The sequence below is a fragment of the Balaenoptera borealis genome (assembly GCF_965194805.1).
Source record: "Balaenoptera borealis genome assembly, chromosome: 10".
NCBI classification, from domain to species: Eukaryota; Metazoa; Chordata; class Mammalia; order Artiodactyla; family Balaenopteridae; genus Balaenoptera; species Balaenoptera borealis.
Genome location: NC_138874.1, coordinates 81538308 through 81555093, shown reverse-complemented (window position 1 = coordinate 81555093; position 16786 = coordinate 81538308). Strand labels below are relative to the sequence as shown.

General features: G+C 44.0%; 2 protein-coding genes across 3 annotated transcripts in view; both read left to right on the top strand.

The window, feature by feature from the left end:
• The window catches only part of LIPA (lipase A, lysosomal acid type), a 103170-nt gene that overhangs the window by 51030 nt on the left and 35354 nt on the right, over positions 1–16786 (top strand). The window lies entirely within an intron of this gene.
• Positions 7473–10954, top strand: LOC309635425 (serine/threonine-protein kinase MARK2-like; the record flags this gene model as incomplete). Its single annotated transcript, XM_082406661.1, has 3 exons — positions 7473–7899; positions 8081–8739; positions 9579–10954. 3 exons carry the CDS (start codon positions 7473–7475, stop codon positions 9633–9635), a joined length of 1143 nt encoding a protein of 380 aa, XP_082262787.1. The 3' UTR covers positions 9636–10954.

Below are 16786 nucleotides of genomic sequence, written 5' to 3'. Positions count from 1 at the left end.
TTTGAAATATTTTACTCTACAGGTGGATCGAAAAAGATCTTGCTGTGTTTTATGTCAAAGAGTGTTCTTCCTATGTTTTCCTCTAAGAGTTTTATAGTGTCCAGTCTTACATTTAGGTTTTTAATCCATTTTGAGTTTATTTTTGTCTATGGTGTTAGGGAGTGTCCTAATTTCATTCTTTTACATGTAGCTGTCCAGTTTTCCCAGCACCACTTATTGAAGAGACTGTCTTTTCTCCATTGTATATCCTTGCCTCCTTTGTCATAGATTAGTTGACCATAGGTGCATGGGTTTATCTCTGGGCTTTCTATCCTGTTCCATTGATCTATATTTCTGTTTTTGTGCCAGTACCATATTGTCTTGATTACTGTAGCTTTGTAGTATAGTCTGAAGTCAGGGAGTCTGATTCCTCCAGCTCTGTTTTTTTCCCTCAAGACTGCTTTGGCTATTCGGGGTCTTTTGTGTCTCCAAACAAATTTGAAGATTTTTTTGTTCTAGTTCTATAAAAAAAGGCATTGGTAATTTGATAGGGATTGCATTGAATCTGTAGATTGCTTTGGGTAGTATAGTCATTTTCACAATATTGATTCTTCCAATCCAAGAACATGGTATATCTCTCCATCTGTTTGTGTCATCTCTGATTTCTTTCATCAGTGTCTTATAGTTTTCTGCATACAGGTCTTTTGTCTCCCTAGGTAGGTTTATTCCTAGGTATTTTATTCTTTTTGTTGCAGTGGTAAATGGGAGTGTTTCCTTAATTTCTCTTTCAGATTTTTCATCATTAGTGTTTAGGAATGCAAGAGATTTCTGTGCATTAATTTTGTATCCTGCAACTTTACCAAATTCATTGATTAGCTCTAGTAGTTTTCTGGTGGCATCTTTAGGATTCTCTATGTATAGTATCATGTCATCTGCAAACAGTGACAGTTTTACTTCTTCTTTTCCAATTTGTATTCCTTTTATTTCTTTTTCTTCTCTGATTGCCGTGGCTAGGAGTTCCAAAACTATGTTGAATAATAGTGGTGAGAGTGGACATTCTTGTCTTGTTCCTGATCTTAGGAATGCTTTCAGTTTTTCACCATTGAGAATGATGTTTGCTGTGGGTTTGTCATATATAGCCTTTATTATGTTGAGGTAGGTTCCCTTTATGCCCACTTTCTGGAAAGTTTTTATCATAAATGGGTGTTGAATTTTGTCAAAAGCTTTTTCTGCATCTATTGAGATGAGGATATGGTTTTTCTTCTTCAATTTGTTAATATGGTGTATCACATTGATTGATTTGCGTATATTGAAGAATCCTTGCATCCCTGGGATAAATCCCACTTGATCGTGGTGTATGATCCTTTTAATGTGTTGTTGGATTCTGTTTGCTAGTATTTTGTTGAGGATTTTTGCATCTATATTCATCAGTGATATTGGTCTGTAATTTTCTTTTTTTGTAGTATCTTTGTCTGGTTTTGGTATAAGGATGATGCGGGCCTCATAGAATGAGTTTGGGAGTCCTTCCTTTGCAATTTTTTGAAAGAGTTTGAGAAGGATGGGTGTTAGCTCTTCTCTAAATGTTTGATAGAATTCACCTGTGAAGCCATCTGGTCCTGGACTTTTGTTTGTTGGAAGATTTTTAATCACAGTTTCAATTCCATTACTTGTGATTGGTCTGTTCATATTTTCTATTTCTTCCTGGTTCAGTCTTGGAAGGTCATACCTTTCTAAGAATTTGTCCATTTCTTCCAGGTTGTCCATTTTATTGGCATAGAGTTGCTTGTAGTAGTCTCTTAGGATGCTTTGTATTTCTGCGGTGTCTGTTGTAACTTCTCCTTTTTCATTTCTAATTTTATTGATTTGAGTCCTCTCCCTCTTTTTCTTGATGAGTCTGGCTAATGGTTTATCAATTTTGTTTATCTTCTCAAAGAACCAGCTTTTACTTTTATTGATCTTTGCTGTTGTTTTCTTTGCTTCTATTTCATTTATTTCTGCTCTGATCTTTACGATTTCTTTCCTTCTACTAACTTTGGGGTTTTTTTGTTCTTCTTTCTCTAGTTCCTTTAGGGGTAAGATTAGATTGTTTATTTGAGATGTTTGTTGTTTCTTGAGGTAGGATTGTATTGCTGTAAACTTCCCTCTTAGAACTGCTTTTGCTGAATCCCATAGGTTTTGGATCGTCGTGTTTTCATTGTCCTTTGTCTCTAGGTATTTTTTGATTTCCTCTTTGATTTCTTCAGTGATCTCTTGGTTATTTAGTAACATATTGTTTAGCCTCCATGTGCTTGTGTTTTTTACATTTTTTTCTCTGTAATTGATTTCTAATCTCATAGCGTTGTGGTCAGAAAAGATGCTTGATATGATTTCAATTTTCTTAAATTTACTGAGGCTTGATTTGTGACCCAAGATGTGATCTATCCTGGAGAATATTCTGTGTGCACTTGAGAAGAAAATGTAATCTGCTGTTTTGGGATGGAATGTCCTATAAATATCAATTAAATCTATCTGGTCTATTGTGTCATTTAAAGCTTGTGTTTCCTTATCAATTTTCTGTTTGGATGATCTGTCCATTGGTGTAAGTGAGGTGTTAAAGTCCCCCACTATTATTGTGTTACTGTCGATTTCCTCTTTTATAGCTGTTAGCAGTTGCCTTATGTATTGAGCTGCTCCTATGTTGGGTGCATATATATTTACAATTGTTATATCTTCTTCTTGGATGGATCCCTTGATCATTATGTAGTGTCCTTCCTGTCTCTTGTAACATTCTTTATTTTAAAGTCTATTTTATCTGATATGAGTATTGCTGCTCCAGCTTTCTTTTGATTTCCAGTTGCATGGAATATCTTTTTCCATCCCCTCACTTTCAGTCTGTATGTGTCCCTAGGTCTGAAGTGGGTCTCTTGTAGTCAACATATATGTGGGTCTTGTTTTTGTATCCATTCAGTGAGCCTGTGTCTTTTGGTTGGAGCCTTTAATCCATTCGCGTTTAAGGTAATTATAGATATGTATGATCCTATTACCATTTTCTTAATTGTTTTGGGTTTGTTTTTGTAGGTCCGTTTTTTCTCTTGTGTTTCCCACTTAGAGAAGTTCCTTTAGCATTTATTGTAGGGCTGGTTTGGTAGTGCTGAATTCTTTTAGCTTTTGCTTGTCTGTAAAGCTTTTGATTTCTCCATCGAATCTGAATGAGATCATTGCTGGGTAGAGTAATCTTGGTTGTAGGTTCTTCCCTTTCATCACTTTAAATATGTCATGCCACTCCCTTGTGGCTTATAGAGTTTCTGCTGAGAAATCAGCTCTTAACCTTATGGGGGTTCTCTTGTATGTTATTTGTCATTTTTCCCTTGCTGCTTTCAATAATTTTTCTTTGTTTTTAATTGTTGCCAATGTGATTACTATGTGTCTGGGCGTGTTCCTCCTTGGGTTTATCCTGTATGCGACTCGCTGTGCTTCCTGGACTTGGGTGGCTATTTCCTTTCCTATGTTAGGTAAGTAATGTGAATGTTGTTACATTTAATGTTGTCCCAGAGGTTTCTTAGGCTGTCCTCATTTCTTTTCATTCTTTTTTCTTTATTCTGTTCCATGGCAGTGAATTCCACCATTCTGTCTTCCAGGTCACTTATCCATTCTTCTGCCTCAGTTATTCTGCTATTGATTCCTTCTAGTGTATTTTTCATTTCAGTTATTGTACTGTTCATCTCTGTTTGTTTGTTCTTTAATTCTTCTAGGTCTTTGTTAAACATTTCTTACATCTTTTTGATCTTTGCCTCCATTTTTTTTCCAAGGTCCCTGATCATCTTCACTATCATTATTCTGAATTCTTTTTCTGGAAGGTTGTCTATCTCCACTTCATTTAGTTGTTTTTCTGGGGTTTTATCTTGTTTCTTCATCTGGTAGATAGCCCTCTGCCTTTTCATCTTGTCTGTCTTTCTGTGAATGTGGTTTTTGTTCCACAGGCACAATTGTAGTTCTTCTTGCTTCTGCTGTCTGCCCTTTCCTAATGCCTTTGTTAAATCATCCTCAAAACTCTGGAACTCCATACTCCAGAGGCCTTCCTTTCCACATGCTGCCTCTCCCGTTCTGCGCAGGTCCTCTCCAATCACTCTTGATATTTCTATTTGTCCCACCCTCCTGACCTTTCATAGGATGATGGAAAATGTATTTGTACAGCATCAGATCACATAAGTAGAGACCCTCCAATTGATATTTGTCCCATTGTCACAACTCTCTGAACAAACCAGAAAGAAATCATTAGATCTTTTGGTGCCTCTGACTCCATCATAAAAGTAGGAGAGTGGGGTGGGAGTTGGGGGAGATATATTGAGAATAGTGACAGAGAGAGAGAGAGAGATAAATGAAGACTGAGAACCAGTTTGGGCTGAACTTCAAATCCATTGAAAATATGGTGAACATGCTCCAAACCATTGGATTGGTTGAGCCCAGGCATAGTAGTCTGTGCTGGGTCAGAATGGAGGAAGGTGTTTAGATTCCTGTGGCAGCTATAACAGACTATCCCAAACTTGGTGTAAGACAGAAATCCCCAAACAACAGAAATTTGTTCTCCACTGTTCTGGAGGCTAGAAATCCAAAATCAACGTGTTGGCAGGGCCACACTCCCTCTGAAGGCTGTAGGGGAGAATCCATTCTTGCCTCTTCTAGCTTCTGATGGGTCCTGTGTTACTTGGTTTGTGGCTGCATTACTCTAGTCTCTGCTTCTATCTTCACATGGTCTTCTTCCCTGTGTGTCCCTGTGTCTTCTCCTTTTCTGTCATAAGGACACTGTCATAGGATTTAGGGCTAATCCTAATCCAGGATGATCTCATCTCAAGATCTGCAACTTAATGAAAAATACAAATAGTAGCCTCACTGAGGGTGTACTACATGCCAGGCACTGTACGCATATTTTCTCTATTTCTCACAACAAGACTGCAGTCCTGCAATCAGTTCTGCAAAGTGGGTGTTATTAGTCCCACTTTACAGATGGGAAAACCGAGGCTCAGAAAAGTTGCTCAAAGTTTTAGAGATAGAAACGAACAGATCTGACCAGGTTTAGACAGCATACCCCTTGATTGTCACATCCTTGTTGCTAATTCCATTCATTCATTCATTCCAGAAACATTTACTGAACGCCTACTGCATGTGAAAGCCATTCTAGGTGCTGAAGATACCTAGAACAAAGGACAAAACAAAAATCTCTGTTTGCTCAAAGTTGAAATTCTAATGGGAGATACAGGCAGGAAGCAGATATGTAAAATATGTAGTATTTTAAGTGGTGATATAGCTATGGAAAAATTATAAAGCAATGTATGTACCTTGTCAAACATATCAACTGTAACAAGACATCTTTGAGATAACAGGGAGATTTGAATATATACTGGTATATGATAATGTTAGTTTCTTAGATTTTATAATGGCATGGTGGCAGTGTTTCTAAAATACATGTATTTAAAGATGCAGACTGAAGTGTTTATGTATAAACTAAGATTGCAAAAATGTTGCAAATTATTGATATTGGATGATAGATACATGAGGAAGATACTTTAAAAATTTTTTGTATGTTTAAAAAATTTCCATAATACATGGAAATAGGGGTGGAATAGGGGTGGCAGATAAGACATGCAAGGGGTTTTGTAAGACCAAATAGGTAAATCAGGGAAGGTCACACTGAGAAGGTGACATTGGAGCAAAGACTTGAATGAGGTTGGGGAGGAAACCATATGGATCTCTGAGAATGTTCCAGGCAGAAGTAGGAGTTAGTACAGAGCCCTGAGGAAAGAGAGAAAGAGAGAAAGAGTGTGGAAAGAGAGAATTGTACTCCAAAGAAACTGGGCAGAACTGTGAATAAGAAATCAAACTATGATGCCTGCTAGCTTCCCTTCAGCTTTAGAGTTATTAATAATGTTCTTTATTGTGTCTTATGCAACAGAACATTTCAGACAGTATCATAATGCCAATTAAGTTGTGCCATTATTTTGAGCCGAATTATTCAGATTTTAAAGGATATTGAATATTTTAAGTGTAGACATTATGAGGTTTTCAAAAGCCAGAAATGATCACACCTTTCCAAACTAGAATAGGCCACTTTTCTAGCATACTAGAAGCATACTACAGGTTTCAATTTCTAATAAGGTAATGTCACTTGCTATAACCCATACATAAAGCTCTCTGAGGTCCTTAATATTTTTTTTAAAGAGTAAGGGGGTTTTGAGATCAAAAAGTGAGAAAATCACAATGGATTATCCTCAGCCTTGTTGGTAGATTCATTTCTTCCCATGACCTCATACGAAACTATTGCTTTGGAATTCCTAGCACTTATCCAAGTCCCTGGCTGGGCCTAAATTGTCAGTCCTTCTGGCTCAGGAAGCTGCTTTTCAGTCACCTGAGAGACTTTGACCAAAGGTACCCTGTTTCCTCTTTGGCATTTTTGTCTATTTCATTTGTTACTTTCTTTTTCTCACTTTTTTCTTTTTCTCATTTTTACTTTTTATTCTCTTTTTTTCTTTTTTCTTTATTCTTTTTACTCACTCCGTTTTCAGTTTTTCTTATTTGTTTAGTTTATTTTCATTTTTGTCTGGCATTGTGTTGTTTTTTTTTTTTAATCATTTATTTATTTATTTTTGGCTGTGTTGGGTCTTCGTTTCTGTGCGAGGACTTTCTCTAGTTGCGGCAAGCGGGGGCCACTCCTCATCGCGGTGCGCAGGCCTCTCACTATTGCGGCCTCTCTTGTTGCCGAGCACAGGCTCCAGACGTGCAGGCTCAGTAGTTGTGGCTCATGGGCCCAGTTGCTCTGTGGCATGTGGGACCTTCTCAGACCAGGGCTCGAACCTGTGTCCCCTGCATTGGCAGGCAGACTCTCAACCACTGCGCCACCAGGGAAGCCCTGGCATTGTGTTTTGATTCAGTCATAAAGACCAGTTCATGGGGTGAACTTTGAACTGGTTTTCTTTTGATTTGGACCAAGCTTCTCACCAGCTCTTCCCAGATGTAAGCCGACCTCAGGACGCCTCGACTCCAAGCACAGCAGTGAGTCCAGCGTGCTGCGGGGCCTCTAAGCTGTCTCTGCTGAGGAGAGACCCAGATTCACATGGTCTCCTCCAGACCCTCGAGACCATCATCAAGGGAGACTGGGCCACGGTGAAGCTGGCCGGCATATCCTGGCTGGGAAAGCGAGAGCCGTGAAGATCGTTGATGAGACTCAGCGGAACTCCTCCAGCCTCCGGAGACTGTCCCGCAAAGCAGGAATCATGAAGGCTTGGATCATCCCAACATAGTGAAGTTATCTGAAGTGACGGAGGCTGAGGAAACTCTCTGCCTTGTCAGGAGGACGCTAGTGGAGGAGAGGTGTCTGAGCAGCTCGTGGCTCATGGCAGTAGGAAAGCAAAGCAGCTGAAAGCAGAGTCCACCAGGAGGGTACTGTCCACAGAGACTTAAAGGCAGAAAACCTGCTCCTGCATGTGAACACGAACATCAGACTTGGGCTTCAGCAACAAATGCACCTTTTACAACAAGCTGGACACCTTCTGGGGTGGTCCCCTCATGCTGCCCGGAACTCTTCCAGGGAAGAAGCACAGGAAGTCATCCTGTCTACACTGGCCGATGGATTCCTGCCTTTTGAAGGACGGAAACTCAAGGAGCTGTGGGAGCGGGTTCTGAGCAGAATATATCACATTCCATTCTTGTCAATGGAATGTGACTATCTGCTAGAGAAAGTTCTCATTCTCGATCCCAACAGGAGAGGCCCTTTAGAGCAAACTGTGAAGGATCCGTGGATTACTGTGGGTCATGGCTATGAGGAACTAAAGCTCTACATGGTGCCACTCGCTGACTACCAGGACCCCGGGCAGACTGAATTCATGGCGTCCATGGTTACACGTGGAGACAGAGACCCAGGACTCACTGAGAGGCTGGAAAGACAAGGTAATGTTCCAGTATCTGCTCCTGGGTCATAAGAGATCTGAGCCAGAGGGCTACCGGGTCACCCTGAAGCCTCAGCCTTCAGCGGATCTAACAGCAGCACTCCTTCCCCCGCCCCCAGGAACGGCACAGGGCCCCCGCCAGCTGCAAGCAGCACATTCCCACCTCTAACTGCTGCTCTGAGAACACTCCGAGGAGGAACGCAGATGTGCAGGAGGATCAGGGCACAGGGCGGAGGGTCACAGCACAGCCAGCGAGCTGGCAGGGGAAGAAGACCGCCGCTGCCGCCCACCGCCCAGCGCCCTCTCCACCGGCACAAATCAGAGCAGGAACCCCCCGCGTTGGGAGAGAGCCAGCCTCGGCCAGGCCTCCGTGCAGAACGGCCAAGGCAGCCTAACCGTGAGGGTCCGGGGTCCCCTTGGCTTCGGCTTCTGCCACAGTCTAACCCGGCCCCGCCTGCACCAGGAATCCAAGTGCAGCCCACGCCGGCCTCCGGGCCGCGCCCCACGGAGAGTACCTGTGAGGAGCCCAAGCCCAGCACAGCCCCCAGCCTGTGCCCGAGTCCACCCGTCTACCTGCAAGGTCAGTAGGGAGTGGAGCCCCGGGTCTGTCCAAAGGGAGCTCCGCCCACAGGGGCAGCCCGACAGGTGCCAGACCCAGACATTCTGCCCTGAGGTGAGACCCCAGCCTCCGCCAGCGGCAAAAGCCACGATCGGCAGGGGGCCACTGGGAGCTTCTTCAGGAAGTTCAAGTCCAAATCGACAGGAAGAAATCGAGGTTTGCCAGAGGAACCTGAATGAACCTGAAAGCAAAGACAGAGGGAAGACACTCCTCCCTCACGTGGTGAGCAGCCGAGGCAGTGATAAAACAGTGAGCCGCGCTCACTACACTTGAGATGGACGATGGAGACCACGAGCTCCGTGGAGCAGGAGGAGATGATGCGGAGACAGGAGAGGATGCGGGGGCAGGAGAGGGTGTGGGGGCAGGAGAGGATGCGGGGGCAGGAGAGGGTGCGGGGGCAGGAGAGGGTGCGGGGGCAGGAGAGGGTGCGGGGGCAGGAGATGATAAGGGGGCAGGAGAGGGTGCGGGGGCAGGAGAGGATGCGGGGGCAGGAGAGGGTGCGGGGGCAGGAGAGGATGCGGGGGCAGGAGATGATAAGGGGGCAGGAGAGGGTGCGGGGGCAGGAGAGGATGCGGGGGCAGGAGAGGGTGCGGGGGCAGGAGAGGATGCGGGGGCAGGAGATGATAAGGGGGCAGGAGAGGGTGCGGGGGCAGGAGAGGATGCGGGGGCAGGAGAGGGTGCGGGGGCAGGAGAGGGTGCGGGGGCAGGAGAGGATGCGGGGGCAGGAGAGGGTGCGGGGGCAGGAGAGGATGCAGGGGCAGGAGATGATAAGGGGGCAGGAGAGGGTGCGGGGGCAGGAGAGGATGCGGGGGCAGGAGAGGGTGCGGGGGCAGGAGAGGATGCAGGGGCAGGAGATGATAAGGGGGCAGGAGAGGGTGCGGGGGCAGGAGAGGATGCAGGGGCAGGAGAGGATGCGGGGGCAGGCAGTGCTCCACGCGAGCAGCTGCCGGTGCAGCAGAAGCAGGACCAGCCGCTGTGCAGGCAGCCGGGACTCGCGAGCAGGGAGGGCGGCCTCCCGACCTAGGGGATTGAAACGCGGACCCCCATCTCCATGCCTTCAGAAGCATCGCCTCCAGAACCGCCGCCCGGGGACCAGAGGAGGCGCTGTTCCAAGTTGAGGCCGCGCTCGCCCACCTGGAGCCAAACCGCAGCCAGGCCCGGCGCCTCCCTGGAACCCTGCTCTTCTTGTCTTCTACCTGCTGGGAGGGCGCGATGCCCTGTAAGATAAACACAGGCGACTCCAGTGAGAACACACAGCTGTTTACTCAGAGCCGGCCAGAGGAGTCGCCACCATCACTTGCATTTGGCGGGGACCCCAGGCAGACAGGGCAGTGGGAAGCTCCCAGGTGGAAAGACAAGGCTCCAGGAGCCCAGAACTGGGGGCTGTTGGCACCGGGAAGCTAGAGGAGGACTAACTAGAGATGGACATCTTATGTGATTGGTTTAAGAAACGTATTTGGCTTTCTCTGGTTGGACCTGAGTTGGAAGGGGAGTGTAGATGTGGGGAGGAAAAAAAAAAAAAAAGAAGCTGGCAACCATTGACCCAAGTTCTGATGCCTGTTGCATTACTGGAATAAGGAGCCCAAAGTGGTGACTTAGCAATTTCAGCTTCCAGGTTAAAGGAGCCACAGTCAATGTAGATCCATTAATTCTGGACATCTTTCCTTCTTGGAAAGATTAACATGCAGGTTAACTGTTCAAAGCTCTTCCACTGGGGGAAATTCCCATAACCACTGTCCTTCAGAACCACCCCTAAATGGGGCTAGAGTGCTACAGTTGTCTACTTTGGGGAGGTACCAAACATATCATGCAGAACCATGTATAAACTGGTCCAAATAATCTCTTCCTCAGTCAGCTAGTCACATGGAACTCCCCATGAGGCCATAGATGAGGACTGAGAGAGAAAGGGCAATGTAGAAAGAATACGGGTCATGGGAATCTTGCTTGTGGGACTTCCTTGCGTCTTTAGGTCCTTCATGGGCTCAGTTTCATCTACAGCACTTCTTGATGATGGAGAGCTCCTGTGCACACCCAACTTTATAGTTTGATTGGTCAGGCTACACCCAATTCATGATGGATAGTCAATCACATATAGCTTGATGGCCTACCGTCAAGTATTCATTCAGTCTCTACTAAGAGTCCTGAACAAGCCAGACACTGTTCCTCAAAGGAGAATAGTAATTTGCAGAGGATGACATAGCTATGCTCCTAGATCCTAAAGGTGTGTTCTGTGATTCACCTGACAAAGGCTCCACAGAGCATCACTATCTGTCACAGACACTTTGGGCATCTCAAATCTGTTGGGTCATATGGCACAAGTAGCAGAGCAGCTTGCCTGCAGCTCAGACCTGTTGCAGACCCTTCTTTTGCTCTGTGGGCACTCAAAACTGGCAGCCTTTAGGGTAATTCAGAAAATGGGTCAAAGTAGCAGGCTCAAACGAGGTACACATTGTCTCAGACTCCAAGGAGGCCCACTAGGCTTGGTGCCTATTTATCAGTAGTAGAAGGGAGCAGATGCAACAACTTGTATTTCACATTGGAAAGTACATGTCAACATGCCCCAGACACTGGACTCCTAGAAACATCACTAAGGTGGCAGACCTCTGAAATGTTAAGGGGCTTATTTCCACCCACTGATATACATGAGTCTTACCAAGGTGTCTAGAATGGTTGCAACTTCCTGCTTACCATGTCCAAATCAGCAGCATACCATCAGCATCACAGTGGACCAGCATGATGTCTTGGGAAATGAAGAAATATCAGTCTCTGTGAAGGAAATAGTGACAGAGGGCTGTATCCCTGAGATAAGACAGGGAAGGTGAATTTCCGGTCTGGCCAGCTGGAAGCAAACTGCTTCTATTGGTCTTTACTAACATGAATAGATAATACAGCATTTACCAGTTGCATAGCTGCATACCACCTGCCCCAGAATGGGTCAATTTGCTCCAACAATGAAAAGCTGGAACAGCAGCTAAACTGAAGTGACCATCTCATTAAGTTGACTAAAATCCACTGTCCCCAAGATCCATCTGCCCTTTGCATAGACATAGTTAAGCAATCCTTTAAAGAGAAAGAAATTGGCACTGAGACCACACAACTAACAAATGACAGACCAGAATTCTGACTCCAAAGTCTAAGCCCAGGTCCTCACATCTTAACACCTCAGCGACTCTGTAATCACATCCAGTTGCCATCACAAATTGGACCTGCAGATTCATTACTAGGACTTAATCTCAATTTTTGGTAAAGAAATTTTTAAAAATTCGTCCTCTCTCAAATATGAAATAGATTGCAAAGTAGGTACCCAAAATGTGATCCAGTCCTTCAATAATTGATCTCTGATGGAAGTTTAAATCGTGACTGGCTTTCTAGATGGCGGTTTGGTAACGAATCAACATCCTTAACGGCCACGATGGGCGCATGCGGCGGGACTGCCGGGGTACCGAGTTGTCCGTCGCCCTCCAGCCTTGCGCCCGTGTCCCCGCGGCCACGCTTGGAGCCCCAGCTCCTGGGACTCGGGCCACCGAGTCCGGCAGAGCTCCGGGAGGCGCTGAAGCGCTAGGCGAGGCTTTGACAACGACAAAGTCACTTGCAAGTTGCCCACCCAGGGTGAAAAGAGCTTCAACTCTGTGGCCAAACTGCACAACGTGAGGAGCTTGGAGGTAAAGCGAACAGTTTCAGCCCGTAGACCGTGCATCAAGGCGAAAAGCCACTGCGGGAGAGGATGTGGACCCGGCTAAGGCCCAGAATTCTGACAGTGATTCGCGACATTTTATGACCCGTTCCTGGCTGTTCCTCTGCAGATACCAGCCGGTCATCTAAAGCAACCTCACACAAACAGGAACTGCGCAGTCCCCTTCACGAACGATGGAGAGACTTCAAAAGCGAGTCCGCAGCGGGAGAGAGCCGGCCTTCCAGCTGCAGAGCCTGGGCGCCTTCTTCTTCCGAAGCTAGTGAGTACCTCCCTCAGCATCGACACTCAAGTGAAGCAGAAGATACTCCAGCTCTGACAACCTGTTTATTGATAGGTTACAAAGGATCACAAGGTAAAAATCACTCAGAGGAAAACACAAGTACTGTACCTGGATAGGCCTTCCTAGTGGAACTCAGAAGGAGCCTCTTTCGTGGAAGTGCTAGGAATTTGGGCCAAAAACCCAGCATCCTGACCACATAAACTTAAAACAAATGTATTCCCTTTTGTCATTATGCGAGAAGAGGGCCTCCTGTTTCCTCTGAAGAAGGAGGCACAAGGATAAGAAGCATCTTAATGGCATCACAGCAGCTGGACTTCTACCACATCACCGTACACCTACACAGCTGCTTTCCTAGAAGGATCTTTGGCACTTCAGAAAGAGTAGAAACAGTTGTGAGGAGATGCAAGCCAAGATCACAGGACAAAGATTAGCTGAAAGATTGAATATTAAAATGCATACCTATAATCCAGAGGGTAGACTTTGGGGGAAATACCAAGAAGTAAGGGATGAAGTTGGTGATCAGTTCTCTGATGATGTATTCTGAAGACAGGCATTAGGATGATCTCCTAAATCTCTCACTGTTGAGATGTGGTTGTCTTATATCAGACTTTTTAACAAGTATCAAGATCAGTGCCAGACACTTTTGAAGGCAAGAATTTTATAAAGTTACACTAAGGAAACTATTGAAAAAAATGCCCAGTTCATCTGTCAGAAGATGACCTTCATGTGCTTGAATATTGTGTTTAACCACATTGTATTAAATTTTTGCACTGTATCATGCATTGGTCTGAGTACTGCTTATAATAGAGTACTTTCTTTTTTTTCTTTAAGCCAAATGAAAGCAAGTGAGTCCTTTTTGTCTTATTCTCATCTCTATTAGATATTACTTACTACCTTTCAGTGAGATACTTAGTTGTGCCAGGAGTCACCTAAAATGAATTAGAAAGACATAGCATCCTTCTTTTTTGGATAAAGTGAGCAGTCTAGAGAATTTTATGCATATTTGCAAGGGGTTATTGAGATATTGGATGTGAAGTACTTAGGAAGACACTCATAGGCAATGCTTAACAAATGTGTTTCCTCCTTCTGCCTTCCCTTAGGAAGAATGTTATCTTTCATCTTGTTCGGAATAAGGAGTACTTTTAGTATGAGCTAGAGGTGAAGGGTCTTTCTAGGTGACCAGAATTCCCTGGAGCAGCCTGGGGTCTAAGAAAGGTCTAAGATGATGCACGGAGGTGAATGGAGTACCCATGCTTGTGCTTTTCCTGTGTTGAGTTCTTTGATCTAACAGGGGATATGTTCATTTACCGGATGTTAACATTTGGAAAGGAAATATTTTCAAAAGCTACGGTTGAGGGACTTCCCTGGTGATCCAATGGGTAAGACTCTGCGCTACCAATGCAGGGGACCGGGGTTCAGTCCCTGGTCAGGGAACTAGATCCACATGCATGCTGCAACTAAGAGTTCACATGCCACAACTAAAGATCCTGCGTGCTGCAACTGAGACCCAGCGCAGCCAAAATAAATAAATAAAGTGCTTACCCATTGAAAAAAAAAAAAGCTACAGTTGAATTATTGTCTTGCCAATATGTCACTTTAAATTTACCCCCAAAGAGAGGGAAACCTCTAGGCTGCAGAAACCTCAGTCTCACTTATACACACTTTCATGTCACCTTAAAGGATTGTATGGTTGTCTCTAGAGAAGTTAACACTTATGTTACCAAAGATTTGTTTGTCTAATATGTTGGCATCTCTTCTTTTTTGAATTTATTTTTATTTATTTTTGGCTGAGTTGGGTCTTTGTTGCTGTGCGCGGGCTTTCTCTAGTTGCGGTGAGTGGGGGCTACTCTTCGTTGCAGTGCACGGGCTTCTCATTGTGGTGGCTTCTCTTGTTGTGGAGCACGGGCTCTAGGCACGCGGGCTTCAGTAGTTGTGACACAGGGGCTCAGTAGTTGGGGCTCATAGGCTCTAGAGCGCAGGCTCAGTAGTTGTGGCACACGGGCTTAGCTGCTCCGTGGCATGTGGGATCTTCCTGGACCAGGGATCGAACCCGTGTACCTGGCATTGGCAGGCAGATTCTTAACCACTGTGCCACCAGGGAAGTCCCTGATATTGGTTTTTAAAAATGGATATAACTTAAACATCCAACAAAGGGGATTTGTTAGTAAATTATTGTACCTCCAAATGACAAAATCATACATGCAACCATTAAAAATGAGTTTTAAAATGTTGAGTGACATAGAAAGATTTCCAATATTAAGTAGGAATAAAGTAGACAACTAAATAATATGTATAGTAAGAGCCCATTTTTGTAAAATTAGGTATGCAGGGGAGAATAGTGTTAGATATATACACACCAAAGTGGGAATTATATTGAACCTATATGATAACTAAAAGCCATTAATAATAAGCAAATAAATTGAATTTATAGAAAGGAATTTACTGTAAGGAAAAATGTTAAAAAAACACAAACAATTAACCAACATTTATCGAGTGCTATATGCCAGACCTATTATAAGTGCTTTTTTTTTTTTTTAACATCTTTATTGGAGTATAATTGCTTTACAATGGTGTGTTAGTTTTTGCTTTATAACAAAGTGAATCAGCTATACATATACATATATCCCCATATCTCTTCCCTCTTGTGTCTCCCTCCCTCCCACCCCTTTAGGTGGTCACAAATCACTGAGCTGATCTCCCTGTGCTATGCGGCTGCTTCCCACTAGCTATCAGTTTTACATTTGGTAGTGTATATATGTCCATGCCACTCTCTCACTTTGTCCCAGCTTACCCTTCCCCCTCCCCGTGTCCTCAAGTCCATTCTCTAGTAGGTCTGCGTCTTTATTCCCATCCTGCCCCTAGGTTCTTCATGACCAATTTTTTTTTTTTTTTTTTTTTTTAGATTCCATATATATGTGTTAGCATACAGTATTTGTTTTTCTCTTTCTGACTTACTTCACTCTGTATGACAGACTCTAGGTCCATCTACCTCATTACAAATAACTCATAAGGGCTTTTACACATTTTATCTTGTCTAAACTTTGAAATGGTCTTAGACACTACTAATTTTATTTTACAGATGAGGAAACAGGCAGAAAGAAGTTAAAAATCTTCCCCAAGTTTGCACAGCTAACAAGTTGTAGATACTGGCTTGAACTTGGGAGCTCTGATCCCTGAGTCTGCATTGTTAACCACAATTCTGGACTTCCTCCTACTTCCCTCTGCCAGCATAGCGTGTAGAAAGATCATGTGAACGTTATCTTGAATTTCCCCAATCTAGCTCCATTTCTTTCCATCCTGCCCTGTGAAGTGGAAGGATTATGGAATAGACTATATTAACAGGTTCCTATGTCCTCCAGCTACTGATTGGGTTTTGTCAATGGGGAGCACCTTGCAGAAGAAAGAAGGGAGAGAGACAGTGATGGTTGAGGGTTTATTTCTCTGGTTCTCTCCCTGCTGAGAGGCTAAGTGCTGTGTCATTCTACTGAAGGGTACTGTTCCTTTCAAGGGGGCTTCTATGAGACTCTTTCCTTCCGTTTTCCAGTAGCCATCTCATCTCTTTGGGCCTAGGGATGGCTAACTGCTGTGCTGTCTTGTGATTCCCCTACCCAACAACTGTTAAATAGTCCCTTTGTAAATCAGCTCTCTCAATCATCCCATTTTAAGTGTCCTAGTTAGAATCCAAACTGATAGAAGTCATGATACCTGTTTTCAAAAAGCTGACATTGAGCATTTTGGGTATACACCACATAAACAGGAAAGTTGAAGCTAGTATAAGAATAGATCCTCTGTAGGAGTAAGGTTGATGGTTACAAACTAAGATATTTTAAGTTGCATGTTCATGGCCACCTGCACCTTATTCTATTCTCCATTCCTTATTTTCCTCTTTTAGACAGATTAGCTGTAGAGATATCTGCAAAGCATGCTGCATGGTGATCAAAATGCTCTCCGAAGTTTTGCAGTCTCACTGTCATAATTATATCAAAGCAATTCTCACAGCAGTTTTCAGAGCAATTTACAGACCTTGTGACACACATGGACATAGAATCATAGAGCATTTTATAGATAGCTCTTCATCTGGAACAGATTTATGAGGTCATTAGATAGGACCTCTATAGAAACTGAGAAATAGAAAATAGAAGCTGAGACAGACTTGAGTCAAAACATTTGTATAGACTCCTTATCTTCCACTCAAGATAACATAAAGCATAATATAATAACACAGTTCTTTCCCTGCTTTCTCAGTCCTCTAATGTTGAGGCCCTTCTCGTTAACTGTTGAACTATTTCACAAGT